General features: G+C 43.1%; 1 protein-coding gene across 1 annotated transcript in view; it reads left to right on the top strand.

The window, feature by feature from the left end:
• TMEM255B (transmembrane protein 255B) overlaps window positions 1–14,887 on the top strand; it is a 163,890-nt gene that overhangs the window by 99,348 nt on the left and 49,655 nt on the right. The window contains exon 7 of the mRNA XM_073670528.1: window positions 7,892–8,051. Coding sequence (XP_073526629.1) covers window positions 7,892–8,051 — 160 coding nt within the window. The remainder of the gene's footprint in view (window positions 1–7,891; window positions 8,052–14,887) is intronic.

The following is a 14,887-nucleotide window of genomic DNA, read 5'->3' as shown; positions in this document are numbered from 1 at the left end:
TGTTTGATTAAAGTTACCCGGAGATGGATCAATAATATCCGGCTGAGGACTGGGAGCAGCCAACTTTCTGTGAACTATCCGGCTGAGGACTGGGAGCAGCCAATCCATGTAAATAGTTGCACTTCCTAAAGTGCCCTCTATTGGTTTTATAAATATTGCAACAACAGACCTCAAAACAAAAACCCGTTTGGCGTGGCAGAAGACGTGGTCCAACAGCCGGATCACCTATGCCCTGCAGCCACGCCCCGGGCCTACGCTGAGGGTTTGTGAATGGGTCCCTCATGTTCAAAAGTTTTGCCAAGTTTGCACTTTAAGAAGAATGGACACCTGGTCGCGGAGAGAACTGTGACCTGTTGAAAAGAGACTTTGCCGTTGATATGTTGCTGATGATGTTTTATATGTTTTCTACTAGAAAAGAATGTTTTATATATTGGTGAAAAGAGAAAATGTTTCCCATAAAGGGAAGTGATATGCAGTTGGCAATTGAAAAAAATAAAAATAATTTTGCACGTCCTAATTTGTACTGTTTTTTGCTCTGTTCCAGCCCGCGGACGTGCTGTGATTTACCATGGGGGAATGTAGCGCCCCGCGGGTTCGGTCGCTACAGAGGTATTGCATCTCAACCAGATGTGCGATATCTCACTTCCAGGTAAGGATGGAGTGTGGATCAGGACTCCGACACCTGCATGCATTACACCACATTTCCGGGGGGCAGGGCGACAGATATGCTCCAAGTAGAGCACGACAGTCCTTGTGCCTGGCTGGAGTGGGGGGAGGGAACACAGAGAAAGGGGGAACCCTGTAGTGCATAGGAGGGAGAGGGCAGTTCCTGGGTGCACCTAGAGGGAGGTATAAAAGGTGGGCACCATCTTAGTTCTGGGAGAAGTCAGTGTGAAGTCAGTCGGTTCAGTAGTTGGGAGAGGAGGAGGCTGGGAGCAGAGGCTCTGCATGGGCTCTGCTCCGCAGGCAGGCCGGAGAGGGCGGCCGGAGCCTGGAGGAAGGAGAAGGAAGGAGAAGGAAGGAGAAGGAAGGAAGAGGAGCGGAGGAGGCTCCAGGAACAAGGAACGAAGGGACCCCAGGGGTGTGGACCGGCGAGTCGCCACCGCACGCCTGAATCTTCCTGCGAAGAAGGGTCAGGCCAAAGGGGGAGATCGGTCCCCGAAACTAGTAGAGGCGGGGAACTACCCTCAGCTAGAAACCGGAGGCTGTGACATTTTATGTGGCGCAGCCCCTCGCTACACCCACTAGGAAGGCACCACATAGGGTCAGGGAAACTGGCGCCAAGTTTACCAGAGAAGGCCCGAGGCAGCCGGACAGAAGCGAGGTCACTGGCGGGGTATGACAGGCCAGAGAAAGGACACACAAAGGGGGCCCTGTGAAACGCTCCAAAGTTATCTGGGAGTAGGCCGAGCCTCTCACCTGGTGAACACAGTGCGACGTGGGAGGTTATGACCAGCTGTAGTAACGTGGATAAAGAACTGTGAGTAAATACCCTGGACTGCATTACAGGACTCTGTGTCGTTACTGCTGCTCCCACGCACCATCACCCCCAACATCTTGCTGCCCTGAGGCTATACTCCTCCCGTGGGGAGTTATACTTTCCTCTGCTGCACCCACAACACCAGCCTCAGCGGTCTGCCCTGCAGCGGCGGTTCACTCTGACCGCAATCCACGGGTGGCGTAGTCGGATATTCAGCATATAGACTGCCATTTGGGTTGACCACCCTGAGCCACAGGACCGGGTCCCCGCCACGCAAGGACTACAACCCCCAGCATCCACAGCGGGTCCGGTTCCGGGTATCCCCTCACACACGCGGCCCAGGGAGCGCGTCATTTGTGTAAGGTGCACTGCAATGGTATGATGTGAGCATGGTGCTTGTCTGAAGGGTGTACTATACTTATGTAACGTTTGCTTGGTGTATCACATGTGCTGTTTGTGTGATGTCTGCTGTGCTTGTGTAATGTGTGCTGTTTTGTGTGACATGTGCATAGTGCTGGAATGGTGTGATAAATGTAAAATTCTATTTATTGCAATGACTCATTAGTAAAATGCTGTCAATGAATTGCTTTTCAGGCTATATACTGCAGGGAGGTGCATAATATTGGTCAGGGGCTACACAATGACATGTGCTGTGACAAATTTCATGTGGCTAAACTTCACATTGTGCTGCTTTTAGAATGCACCCTAATGTTAGTGAATGTGGTCGCTTGACAATGACATTCACGTAGAAAAAAAAATACTTTGATTTTTTTTCAACCTTCATTATTTCATCCACTTATAATACAATGCAGTGTAGCAGCAGCACAATGAGATCTTTGGACGTGCGACGTGTATTGTGGCCAAAATCATTGTGTAGTCTCAGCCTAGGTTTAGTGGCTTGTTGCCACCTAAAAAAAAACACCATATTTTTTGGTATGTTTTCATGGAATTTTTGCAGTGATTTTATTTTGCCAAATGCTGGCAGCTAGATATTTATTTTATGTGGCTTCCCAGGTTTATAGGGGTTGTCCCACAGAGTACATTTTAATCAAGATATCTTGGAATAAAAGTAAGTTCCACAATTGGATATTTTAAAAAATGTTGCTGTGCTGAGATAATATTATAAATGTGCCCCTGCTATGTACTGACATCATGCTGCGATCCAAAGAAATTCAGGAACAAATGAGAAACAAAGTAATTGAGATCTATCAGTCTTCCCAGGAGTGCCCGGCCGAAGAAAATTACCCCAAGAGCGCAGCAACAACTCATCCGACTCATCCAAGAAGTCACAGAAGACCCCACAACAACATCCAAAGAATTGCAGGCCTCACTTGCCTCAGTTAAGTTCAGTGTTCATGACTCCACCATAAGAAAAATGGGGAAAAATGACTTCCATGGCAGAGTTCCAAGATGAAAACCACTGCTGAGCAAAAAGAACATAAAGGCTCGTCTCATTTTTGCCAGAAAAATATCTTGATGATTGCCAAGACTTTTGGGAGAATACTCTGCAGACTGACGAAACAAAAGTTGAACTTTTTGGAAGGTGTATGTCCCATTACATCTGGCGTGGAAGTAACACAGCATTTCAGAAAGTAACATCATACCAGCGGTAAAATAAGGTGGTGGTAGTGTGATGGTTTTGGGCTGGTTTGCTGCTTCAGGACCTGGAAGACTTGCTGTGGTAAATGGAACCATGAATTCTGCTGCATACCAAAAAATCCTGAAGGAAAATGTCCGGCCATCTGTTCGTGACCTCAAGCTGAAGCGCACTTGGTTTATGCAGCAGGCCAATGATCCAAAACACACCAACAAGTCCACCTCTGGCTTAAGAAAAAGAAAATTAAGACTTTGGAGTGGTCTGGTAAAAGTCGTGACTTTAATCCAATTGAGATGCAGTGGCATGACCTTTAAAAGGCAGTTCATGCTCGGAAACCCTCCAATGTGCTGATATACAACAATTTTGCAAAGATGAGTGGCCCAAAATTCCTCCAGAGCGTTGTAAAAGTCTCATTGCTAGTTATCGCAAACGTTTGAGTGCAGTTGTTGCTGCTAAGGTTGGCCCAACCAGTTATTGAGCTTAGTGGACACTCACATTTTCACACAGGGCCCTGTAGGTTTGGATCTCATTTTTCCTTAATAATAAAGACCTTCATTTAAAAACTGCATTTTGTGTTTACTTGTGTTATGATTGTCAAATATTTTAAATTTGTTTTGTGATCTGAAACATTTAAGTGTGATAAACGTAAAAGAATAAGAAATCAGGAAGGGGGCAAACACTTTTTCTCTCCACTGTATATGTCCCCCATTCCCCCCCTGTTCTTTAATGTATAGAAGAAACTAAACTATTATACTCACCATGTGCGTACATAGAAATCATGGGGCTCCATAGAAAAAGTATAATGCACCCCCCATAGTCCTCCATACAGTATAATGCATCCCATAGTCCTCCATATAATATACTGCACAGCTCAGTCATCCATGTAGTATAATGCAGTGGTCCCCAACCTTTTTTGCACCAGGGACCGGCTTGAAGCAAGATCATTTTTCCATGGCCCAGCAAGGAGGGGGTGGGGTGGGCGGGGCTTTGGTCATATGGGGGCGGGGTAATGGAGGGATTTGGAGTTTAGTGCATACTTATCATATAGTGTAGACCAGGTCCCCGCCAGGAGCTATGCCAGGAGCCCCACATAATGTGCTGTGCCAGGAGCCGCATCACTGAGGCCCCATCACGCCCTGCAGCAGGACAGGGCAGCTGTCCTGACAGCTGCTGTTCAGCTGCATTTACTTCATCCCAGGGGCGGACACAGACTGTAGTGGGCCCCTGTGCAAGAAATTTTTGGGGGCCCCCCCCGCCCTTCATAAGGCAACAAAGTTATGTAAACATAACCCCCCCATGTGCATCTCTCACCCCCCCATGTGCAGCTCACCCCCGTGCATCTCTCATCCCCCTCCGTGCATCTCTCATCCCCCTCCGTGCATCTCTCATCCCCCTCCGTGCATCTCTCATCCCCCTCCGTGCATCTCTCATCCACCCCCCGTGCATCTCTCATCCCCTCCGTGCATCTCTCATCCCCTCCGTGCATCTCTCATCCCCCCCGTGCATCTCTCACCCCCCCGTGCATCTCTCACCCCCCCGTGCATCTCTCATCCACCCCCCGTGCATCTCTCATCCCCCCCGTGCATCTCTCACCCCCCCGTGCATCTCTCATCCACCCCCCGTGCATCTCTCATCCCCCCGTGCATCTCTCACCCCCCCGTGCATCTCTCACCCCCCCGTGCATCTCTCATCTCTCCCCTCCCTCCCATGTGCATCTCTCATCTCTCCCCTCCCCCCATGTGCATCTCTCATCTCTCTCCTCCCTCCCATGTGCATCTCTCATCTCTCCCCTCCCCCCCATGTGGATCTCTCATCTCTCCCCTCCCCCATGTGCATCTCTCATCTCTCCCCTCCCCCCCATGTGGATCTCTCATCTCTCCCCTCCCCCATGTGCATCTCTCATCTCTCCCCTCCCCCCCATGTGGATCTCTCATCTCTCCCCTCCCCCATGTGCATCTCTCATCTCTCCCCTCCCCCCATGTGCATCTCCCATTCCCCCCACTCCTAGTTAATTGTATTTAAAAAAAAATAAAACTTGTTATACTTACCCCCATGCGATCCCTGCAGAATCCTGGCGCTCGTCCAAATCGCTGACACCAGGTTCTCCTGACTTCCGGCCATGTGACGGCGCCGTCACATGACCGGAAGTCAGGGGAATCATGAAGGTGCTGCCGCAGCAGCGCAGCGCTAAGATGTCCCGGACCCGGCGCTTAGCATGCGGCCGGGGGCCCCATGAGGAGAGAGACGCACAAGAGGGGGGCTCCGAGGGGGCTCCTACCGGCCGGGCCCCATACTGTGATGGCGGCCCTGCTGGAGGCTGGAGGGGCCCCCTCTCCCCGCGGACCGGCTGAAAAACCCCAACGGCCCGGTCCTGGTCCGCGGACCGGCGGTTGGGGACCTCTGGTATAATGCACAGCCCATAATCAGACTGTAAAGTATAATGCACAGCCCATAGTCCTCCATAAACTATAATGCACAGCCCATAGTCATCCATAAAGTATAATGCACCCACATAGTCATGCATAGTAGTATAATTCACCCCATAGTCATCCTATAAAGTATAATGCACGCCCATAGTCATCCATAAAGTATAATGCACCCCCATAATCATCCATAGTAATATAATGCACCTCCATAGTCATCCTATAAAGTATGATGCACCCCATAGTCATCCATAGTATAATGCACCCCACAGTCATCCATAAAGTATAATGCACCCCCATAATCATCCATAGTAATATAATGCACCTCCATAGTCATCCTATAAAGTATGATGCACCCCATTGTCATCCATAGTATAATGCACCCCATAGTCATCCTATAAAGCAGTGTTCCCCAACTCCAGTCCTCAAGGGACACCAACAGATCATGTTTTCAGGATTTCCTTAGTATTTCACAGGTTATGGAATTATTGCCTGTGCAGGTGATGTAATTACCACCTGTGCAATACTAAGAAAATTCTGAAAACATGATCTGTTGGTTGGCCTTGAGGACTGGAGTTGGGGAACACTGCTACAAAGTATAATGCACCCCCATTGTCATCCATAGTAGTATAATGCACCCTCATTGTCATTCATAGTAGTATAATGCACCCCATACTTTAAAAAAATAAAATAAATAACTACACACCGCTCCTGCACTCCAGCAATTCCTCTTGTGAAGCCAGCAGCTGACTCCGGCGTGCAATGCGAGCGCATGACGTCACTGCCATGCTCCCCGTCACGTGCACGTGATGTCAGCTGCTGGCCTCTGATTGGCCGGCAGTATGTATTGAGGTATGCGGACCTGCACGTCAGAATACACTTCAACAGTATGTGCTTTCGAGGACGCACATACAGTTGAGGCTTTTGCTAGCATCGGCGGGCCCCGGCCCTCACCCTCCGGGCCCAGTGGACCGCGGTCGTTATGCCACTGGCTAAACATCTAAATAGCAGTGCATGCAAGACGACCCAGGAATCTCACAGAACTGGAAGAATTTTCCAAGATGATGAAATTCCCTCAAACAAGAAATGAAAGACTCTTAACTGGCGACAAAAAGCATTTATAAGATGTGATACTTTCAAAAGGGGGTGCCACTAGGTACTAACTATGCAGGGTGCCCAAACTTTTGCATCGACCCATTTTCCTTTTTGTAATTTTTAAAATATGACAATTTTTTTTATTCTCGCTAATGTGGGCAGGGTTTGGGGTTTCCAGATGTTTTCAGCTGACACATCAAACAGCATTTTTTAAAACAGTCACAACATTTTTGTGAAAATTTTTATCTGGCATGATTTTATATACATCTGAAAATTTTGCACAAATTTTGTGACATTTTTGTTGAACATTCAATTTTATTTGTTCTAAAAACCAAAAGACAAAAATTGATTTTGTGGTAAATTGATGAACCATGTGCAACATTTTTAAGAATTTGGCATAAAAATAACAATACCACAAGACAAAAAAGTGGCTTGAAAAAAAAAGTTGACGATTCGAGCCCTATATTTTTTTACATTTTGAAGAAAATACACTATACCTCAGCTGTAAAGCAAAATTGTGGTGTGAACCTAACCACAGATTTTTAATAAATAATGTGATGTGCAGTACAATGCATGCGGATGAGCTTTTATAAAATATTTGCTTAAGGTTTTCCTGCGATTTGTAATGTTTTTAGGTGTTTAGATGTTAGATGTTGTTTTGATTGCTAAAAACACAGCACCAAGATGCTTTATGGCGATCAGTAAGAGGATATATTTTCCTAAACAACATGACTATAATTGTGCTATTTGTTTTCACCCTATATTCCTAATGTGACTTTTGAGGATGTCTACTAAGGATAGACTTCAATTTACCCCAAAAAATAAAATTTTAAGTGTGATAGTGTTGCAGTTTTTTGGAACTGTTTATTTATGTTGTGAATTTGTGTCTTTTAAATACTAAAGTGTCAAAGTGATCTAGGAAAAATAATGTCCACATTGAATTTGGGAGTTTCTGACAAATGTTCTAGGCAGTGAAATATGATAAAATAATAAAAGAATCTACCTTATGTAACTGGCTTCAGTGACAATGCAGTATATCATCGCCACAATCATGTAAACAGTGACCGGAGAGGAGCACCAAAGCAGCTGAGTTGTAACTGCATGGGGTTTTATCACATTACCCCCATGAACAAAATAGTCAGCAACCATGTAAAAGTAATAGTATAAGAAAAATGTAAGTAGAAAGTTATATATAGTAGATCATAAATACACCTGCATAAAATAATCTTGTTCTAACAGCTTTATGCAACTTGGAATGAAATTGTTCCCTTTACTAAACTTTCTTTATTTTGGCAGTTCAGATGAGGCCACCAGTTATTATGAATTTGTAGGTGTGAATAGCTGCCAAGATGTTGTTCATTTATACCGGCTGCTGTGGACATGCACCATCCTTAATATTGTGGGCCTGTTCCTTGGCATTGTCACTGCGGCCTTCATTGGAGCATTTAAAGACATGGTAGGTTTTCCATTTTTTGTCTTCATACAGGTATTTTACATATCTAAAAGTCAAAATTCCAGAGACAGAAAAATCATTTTGAAAAAAGTAAAAAATAGTGTGTTTGCGTGTATAAATTACTATGCGTAAGCATACTATGTACTGAGGGGGGTTAATCGGCCATATTAAGGGCTGGATTTTTGTGAAGAGCTGAAGAGTGGATGGGAGGCTGTTTATATATATATATATATATATATATATATATATATATATATATATATATATATACAGTACAGACCAAAAGTTTGGACACACTTTCTCATTTAAAGATTTTTCTGTATTTTCATGACTATGAAAATTGTACATTCACACTGAAGGCATCAAAACTATGAATTAACACATGTGGAATTATATACTTAACAAAAAAGTGTGACACAACTGAAAATATGTCACCTTTTATAGCCACCTTTTGCTTTGATGACTGCTTTGCACACTCTTGGCATTCTCTTGATGAGCTTCAAGAGGTAGTCACCGGAAATGGTTTTCACTTCACAGGTGTGCCCTGTCAGATTTAAGAAGTGGGATTTCTTGCCTTATAAATAGGGTTGGGACCATCAGTTGTGTTGTGCAGAAGGCTGGTGGATACACAGCTGATAGTCCTACTGAATAGACTGTTAGCTGCTTTTTTCTTGCCATAATACAAATTCTAAGTAAAGAAAAACGAGTGGCCATCATTACTTTAAGAAATGAAGGTCAGTCAGTGCGAAAAATTGGGAAAACTTTGAAAGTGTCCCCAAGTGCAGTTGCAAAAACCATCAAGCGCTACAAAGAAACTGGCTCACATGAGGACCGCCCCAGGAAAGGAAGACCAAGAGTCACCTCTGCTTCTGAGGATAAGTTTATCAGAGTCACCAGCCTCAGAAATCGCAGGTTAACAGCAGCTCAGATTAGAGACCAGGTTAATGCCACACAGAGTTCTAGCAGCAGACACATCTCTACAACAATTGTTAAGAGGAGACTTTGTGCAGCAGGCCTTCATGGTAAAATTGCTGCTAGGAAACCACTGCTAAGGACAGGCAACAAGCAGAAGAGACTTGTTTGGGCTAAAGAACACAAGGAATGGACATTAGACCAGTGGAAATCTGTGCTTTGGTCTGATAAGTCCAAATTTGAGATCTTTGGTTCCAACCACCGTGTCTTTGTGCGACGCAGAAAAGGTGAATGGATGGACTCTACATGCCTGGTTCCCACCGTGAAGCATGGAGGAGGAGGTGTGATGGTGTGGGGGTGCTTTGCTGGTAACACTGTTGGGGATTTATTCAAAATTGAAGGCATACTGAACCAGCATGGCTACCACAGCATCTTGCAGCGGCATGCTATTCCATCCGGTTTGCGTTTAGTTGGACCATAATTTATTTTTCAACAGGACAATGACCCCAAACACACCTCCAAGCTGTGTAAGGGCTATTTGACCAAGGAAGAGAGTGATGGGGTGCTACGCCAGATGACCTGGCCCCCACAGTCACCAGACCTGAACCCAATTGAGATGGTTTGGGGTGAGCTGGACCGCAGAGTGAAGGCAAAAGGGCCAACAAGTGCTAAGCATCTCTGGGAACTCCTTCAAGATTGTTGGAAGACCATTTCTGGCGTCTACCTCTTGAAGCTCATCAAGAGAATGCCAAGAGTGTGCAAAGCAGTCATCAAAGCAAAAGGTGGCTACTTTGAAGAACCTAGAATATAAGACATATTTTCAGTTGTGTCACACTTTTTTGTTAAGTATATAATTCCACATCTGTTAATTCATACAGTAGTTTTGATGCCTTCAGTGTGAATGTACAATTTTCATAGTCATGAAAATACAGAAAAATCTTTAAATGAGAAGGTGTGTCCAAACTTTTGGTCTGTACTGTATATATATTTATATATACACAGCAGCATCCAAAAGTTTTGCATTTTTTTAAGTATGATTACTTCTGTCTAGTTATGCCATTTTCCTCATGATGAATTGAAAGTGCATGAATAATTTTAACCAGAATGCTTTTCAATATAGGTATGGTCATTTAATTAAAGAAAACAATGCCAAAAGTTTTACATATACTATTTATTGATCACAACATAGAGAGTAATTCATTATATACAATTCCATAACTTAATATTTTGTAGAATAACCTCTTGCTTTAATTACTGCACCACACTGACGGGGCATTGAAGCCACTAGGGTATTCAAGGCATCTTGAGGGATCTTGCTCCATTTCATTTGCTAATCTGCAAACAATTCATCTTTATTGCTATGAGTATGGGCCCCAACTCATTGCCTTAACTCATCCCAAAGGTGCTCTATAGGGTTTAAATCAGGTGATTGGCTTGGCCATTGCAACAGGCTAACATTTTTCTTTTGCTAACCAATTTTTGACTAAATTGGATGTGTGCTTAGGATTATTGTCTTGCTGGAATTTCCATCCCCTGCCTACTTTGGTTTTACCATGTGGCAGCATTACATTCTCCAATACAGTATATCCTTGTACATGGTAGCGTTCATATTCCCATCAATTCTATGCAGAGGGCCAATGGCAGATGCATAAAAGCAGCCCCAAACCATGACATTGCCACCACCATGTTTCACTGTAGGTGTTTGGTACCTTACATCATTATGTTTTCCAATTGGTCGGTATATATAGTGCTTGCCATCACTAGTACCAAACAGAGTGAAATTGGATTCTGAACACAACACTGTAGACCGATCTGTCTCTTTCCATTGTCTGTGTTCTTTGGCAAACTCAAGTCAGACCTTCTGGTTCTTTGAAGAGATGAAAGGCTTGTTGACTGGAACTCGTGCATTGATTCAGTAATTGATGCAAAAGGAGCCCCGGCCAAATATTGAGTACATTTACCGAACATACATTTCAGTAGGCCAACACTTCGGATTTTAAAAACATTTTTCAAGCTGTTGTTATGAAGTATTCTAATTTACTGAGATAATGACTTTTGTGTTTTCATTGGCTGTAAGCCATAATCATCAATATTAACAGAAATAAACACTTGAAATAGATCACTCTGTTTGTAATGACTCTATATGAGTTTCACTTTTTGAATTGAAGAACTGAAATAAATTAACTTTTTGATGATATTCTAATTTTGTGAGAAGCACCTGTATATTTATTATTATTATTATTATTATTAAGATGCATAGGCCTCTCCAGGAAGGGGGCACCCCCCCCATCCTCTCTCACACAGTAGTAGGAAAATGAGCTGGTAATCTAAGAGTTTCTTTGAAATTGAATTGCCCAGTTAACTTATGGTGTGGTGAGGAATCCTAATTAAAATGCAAGAAGCTCCAGCTTCAATCTTCTTTTCAAGAAGAGGACCTCTGCAGTGCCGAGCAGGATGTCTGTTGTGAGGAATATTTATAGGAGGAAGAGAAGCAGGAAATCTTAACACCTAGAAGTAACTATTGCTCCTACTGGATGAGCTGCTTTTCATCAAAACATCTTTGGTAGCCAGCTCGGCTCCAGGGGCCAGATAGCGATATTGGGGTTTGTATAGATCCGATATTTATGGGACATACATTTTCAATTTCAGGACTAATCAGGGAAGAATATGCATATTTTCTCACGACTGTGACACCTGCCTATGAGCCTTAAATCAATAGTGATCAGGTTACTCACAACAGCCATGTCATGTGTGGTCTCTGTGTGCGTCAGGAGTTAAGATATTGTTAATGTTGGGAAAATAATAATTTTCTGACACTGAAGCCACATCCCCTTACCAGCCCTACTATGAGTCATCGAGGGGGGGTGCGAGGGTGTGACTTAGGTGCTGATAAAAGGTCAGGGAAAATTATGATCTGTGTTCTATGTCAGAAGATACATCAGTGTAGGCAAGATCCACATTTATGGACATTTTCAATCAGAGTATTTCCATCTGCTAAGCTGAATCATCTCTGTGATTGGCGTAGTAAGTTTCTTTCGTTATTCCTTTTTATTTTACGTAATTGTATAGGCTGTATTGTTTTGTCCCCTCTGTAAAATCTTTTGTATATTTTTTATAAACACTGACTATCGTTCCGGATTAAATATAAAATGTAATAGTTCTGTTCCTTTTGTTCTGTAATCCGTGCCCCTAAGCCATAGGGACCACTGCGCCTACAGTCCTCAATGCTGCCCATTTTATGGTTATTCTTCAAAACAGCTTGAATAGCAGTCTGCTGTGAAATCTTTGCCTTTTAGAGTCCTTTCTGATGCAGTATAAGTAACTTGTGTCTTGTTGCAGTGCTTAGCCTTGAGATGGTCTATGATCTGACACATGAAACTTTCCTCCACAACCTCACTTTTGTAGCAAAGTTTGGCTTTCCTTACCAAGTTTTAAGCCTTCTACACACTATTTAATGTTTCAGTTAATGATGGTGTTTCCACTCTACCTAAGAAAATGAAGATCATTATCACTTGTTTGGTATAATTGGTTTCTCATACACCTGACTATACTCCTACAAAATCCCTGACTTTGTGAAAGTGATTTCATTTCAATTTATCTTTTGTTAATTCACTTTGCATTTTTTAAAGTATTCTTACTATGCAGCATTTTTCCACGCCTGCCTAAAACATAAGGTTTAACACAGAATATGTGTTAAATCATAGATTCTTTAAAGTACCTCCCTTTTACTCTGATCACTGCTTACACCCTCATGGTATTCTCACAAGCTTCATCAGGTAGTCACTTGGAATGAATTTTAATGAACAGGTATGCCATATCAAGAGTTTATTTTTTGAATCACCAGCTTTTAAGAACTCTGTGTCAAGAAAAAGCTGGAGGATCACGCAGATATCCCACCACTGCCACCAAGTTGCCATGAACTAGCACTCCACTGGTTTCAATCATTAGAACAATCAAGCAATTGACTAATGATTGATGAACGAGGCCACGGCTGCTTTCGGTACTAAGCAGATTATTGTGCGCTTCCCAGTGAATGTGTAGCATATACACATCCAATTCCAATGCATGGAATATACACTACTTACAAAGAGTTAGGGACATTTGGCTTTCAGGCGAAATTTCAGGATGATCCTAAAATGCATTCTAACCTTTTCAGGTGAACTTAACGTGTCCATATCTAAATCTCTAAACTTTTGAATACACATTTCCACCTGTTCAATGTTTCAGCACGTTTTGCACAACTTGCTGTTCTCTAACAAGGGAATTAATGGCAAAATTCACGACAGGTGTTTAATCCATGAATCGGCCAATATATTTCAGGGTTCAATTAGAATTGGTATTTAAACAGTCCTCCTCATCATGCTGTTCACATTTTGACTTCATGAGACCAAGACGACACCTAACAATTGATCAACAGTAGCTCACCATTGCGAGGCTTCAAGCTGGATTTTCTCAGATGAAGTGGCCACTGAGCTTAGAGTGTCACAGAGTGTCATCAGCAGGTTGCAACAGAGATACAGAGAGACTTGAAGGGTCACAAAAAGACATAGAAGTGGACGTTCTTTGGCCACATCCCAAACTGTTGACCGCTTCATTGTGAACAGTGCCTTTTGGAGATGTCAAGGAGAGCGCTATGCATCAGCCACTGTTGTCAGCAGATGAGCCTTTGGTGGTGGTAGTGTTACAGTGTTAGCAGGTGTGTCTAGTTAATGCAGAACTGCCCTACACTTTGTGAAAGGTACAGTGATAACCCCCTACTACTTGAATATCATCATTAATCCAGTCATTGTGTCTCTGCACAAACAACACAGGGCTAATTTCATCTTCATGGACGACAATGCTCCAGCTCATCGAGGTCGCATCATTAGGGAACGGCTGCTGTAGACTGAAGTACCCCGAATGGAGTGGCCTGCACTTTCATAGAAAACCCATGGGATCAGCTGAGTCACCATATAGAGGCTCGTAACTCTCTACCACAGAACCTCATTGACCTGACGGTCACCCTTCAAGAAGAGTGGGATCCAATGCCTCAGCAGACAATAGCTGGACTTGTGAACAGCATGAGACATCCTTGTCAAGCTGTAATTGATGCTCAAGGCCACATGACAAGTTATTAAGACATTGACATTTTTTGTTGGGTTATACCCACCACTGTTGTTGGCTTTTGTTTCTATTAATTGTTTGATATGAGGAAATCATCATTACATGCTTCTACTTAAATGCCCTACCTTCACGATAAAATATCACTGTAGTGTGAGCTTTAAACGTTTTCCATGAATTTAGCTTGACAGCCAAATATCCCTAACTTTTTGTGAGTAGTGTGTATATATATACAGTACAGACCAAAAGTTTGGACACACCTTCTCATTTAAAGATTTTTCTGTATTTTCATGACTATGAAAATTGTACATTCACACTGAAGGCATCAAAACTATGAATTAACACATGTGGAATTATATACTTAACAAAAAAGTGTGAAACAACTGAAAATATGTCTTATATTCTAGGTTCTTCAAAGTAGCCACCTTTTGCTTTGATGACTGCTTTGCACACTCTTGGCATTCTCTTGATGAGCTTCAAGAGGTAGTCACCGGAAATGGTTTTCACTTCACAGGTGCGCCCTGTTAGGTTTAATAAGTGGGATTTCTTGCCTTATAAATGGGGTTGGGACCATCAGTTGTGTTGTGCAGAAGTCTGGTGGATACACAAATGATAGTCCTACTGAATAGACTGTTAGAATTTGTATTACGGCAAGAAAAAAGCAGCTAAGTAAAGAAAAACGAGTGGCCATCATTACTTTAAGAAATGAAGGTCAGTCAGTGTGAAAAATTTGGAAAACTTTGAAAGTGTCCCCAATTGCAGTTGCAAAAACCATCAACCGCTACAAAGAAACTGGCTCACATGAGGACCGCCCCAGGAAAGGAAGA

The sequence above is a fragment of the Phyllobates terribilis genome, unplaced genomic scaffold (assembly GCF_046119375.1).
Source record: "Phyllobates terribilis strain yellow unplaced genomic scaffold, ASM4611937v1 Scaffold_2__4_contigs__length_985480577, whole genome shotgun sequence".
In the NCBI taxonomy this organism is placed as follows: domain Eukaryota; kingdom Metazoa; phylum Chordata; class Amphibia; order Anura; family Dendrobatidae; genus Phyllobates; species Phyllobates terribilis.
This window is presented reverse-complemented; position numbering and strand designations above follow the sequence as displayed.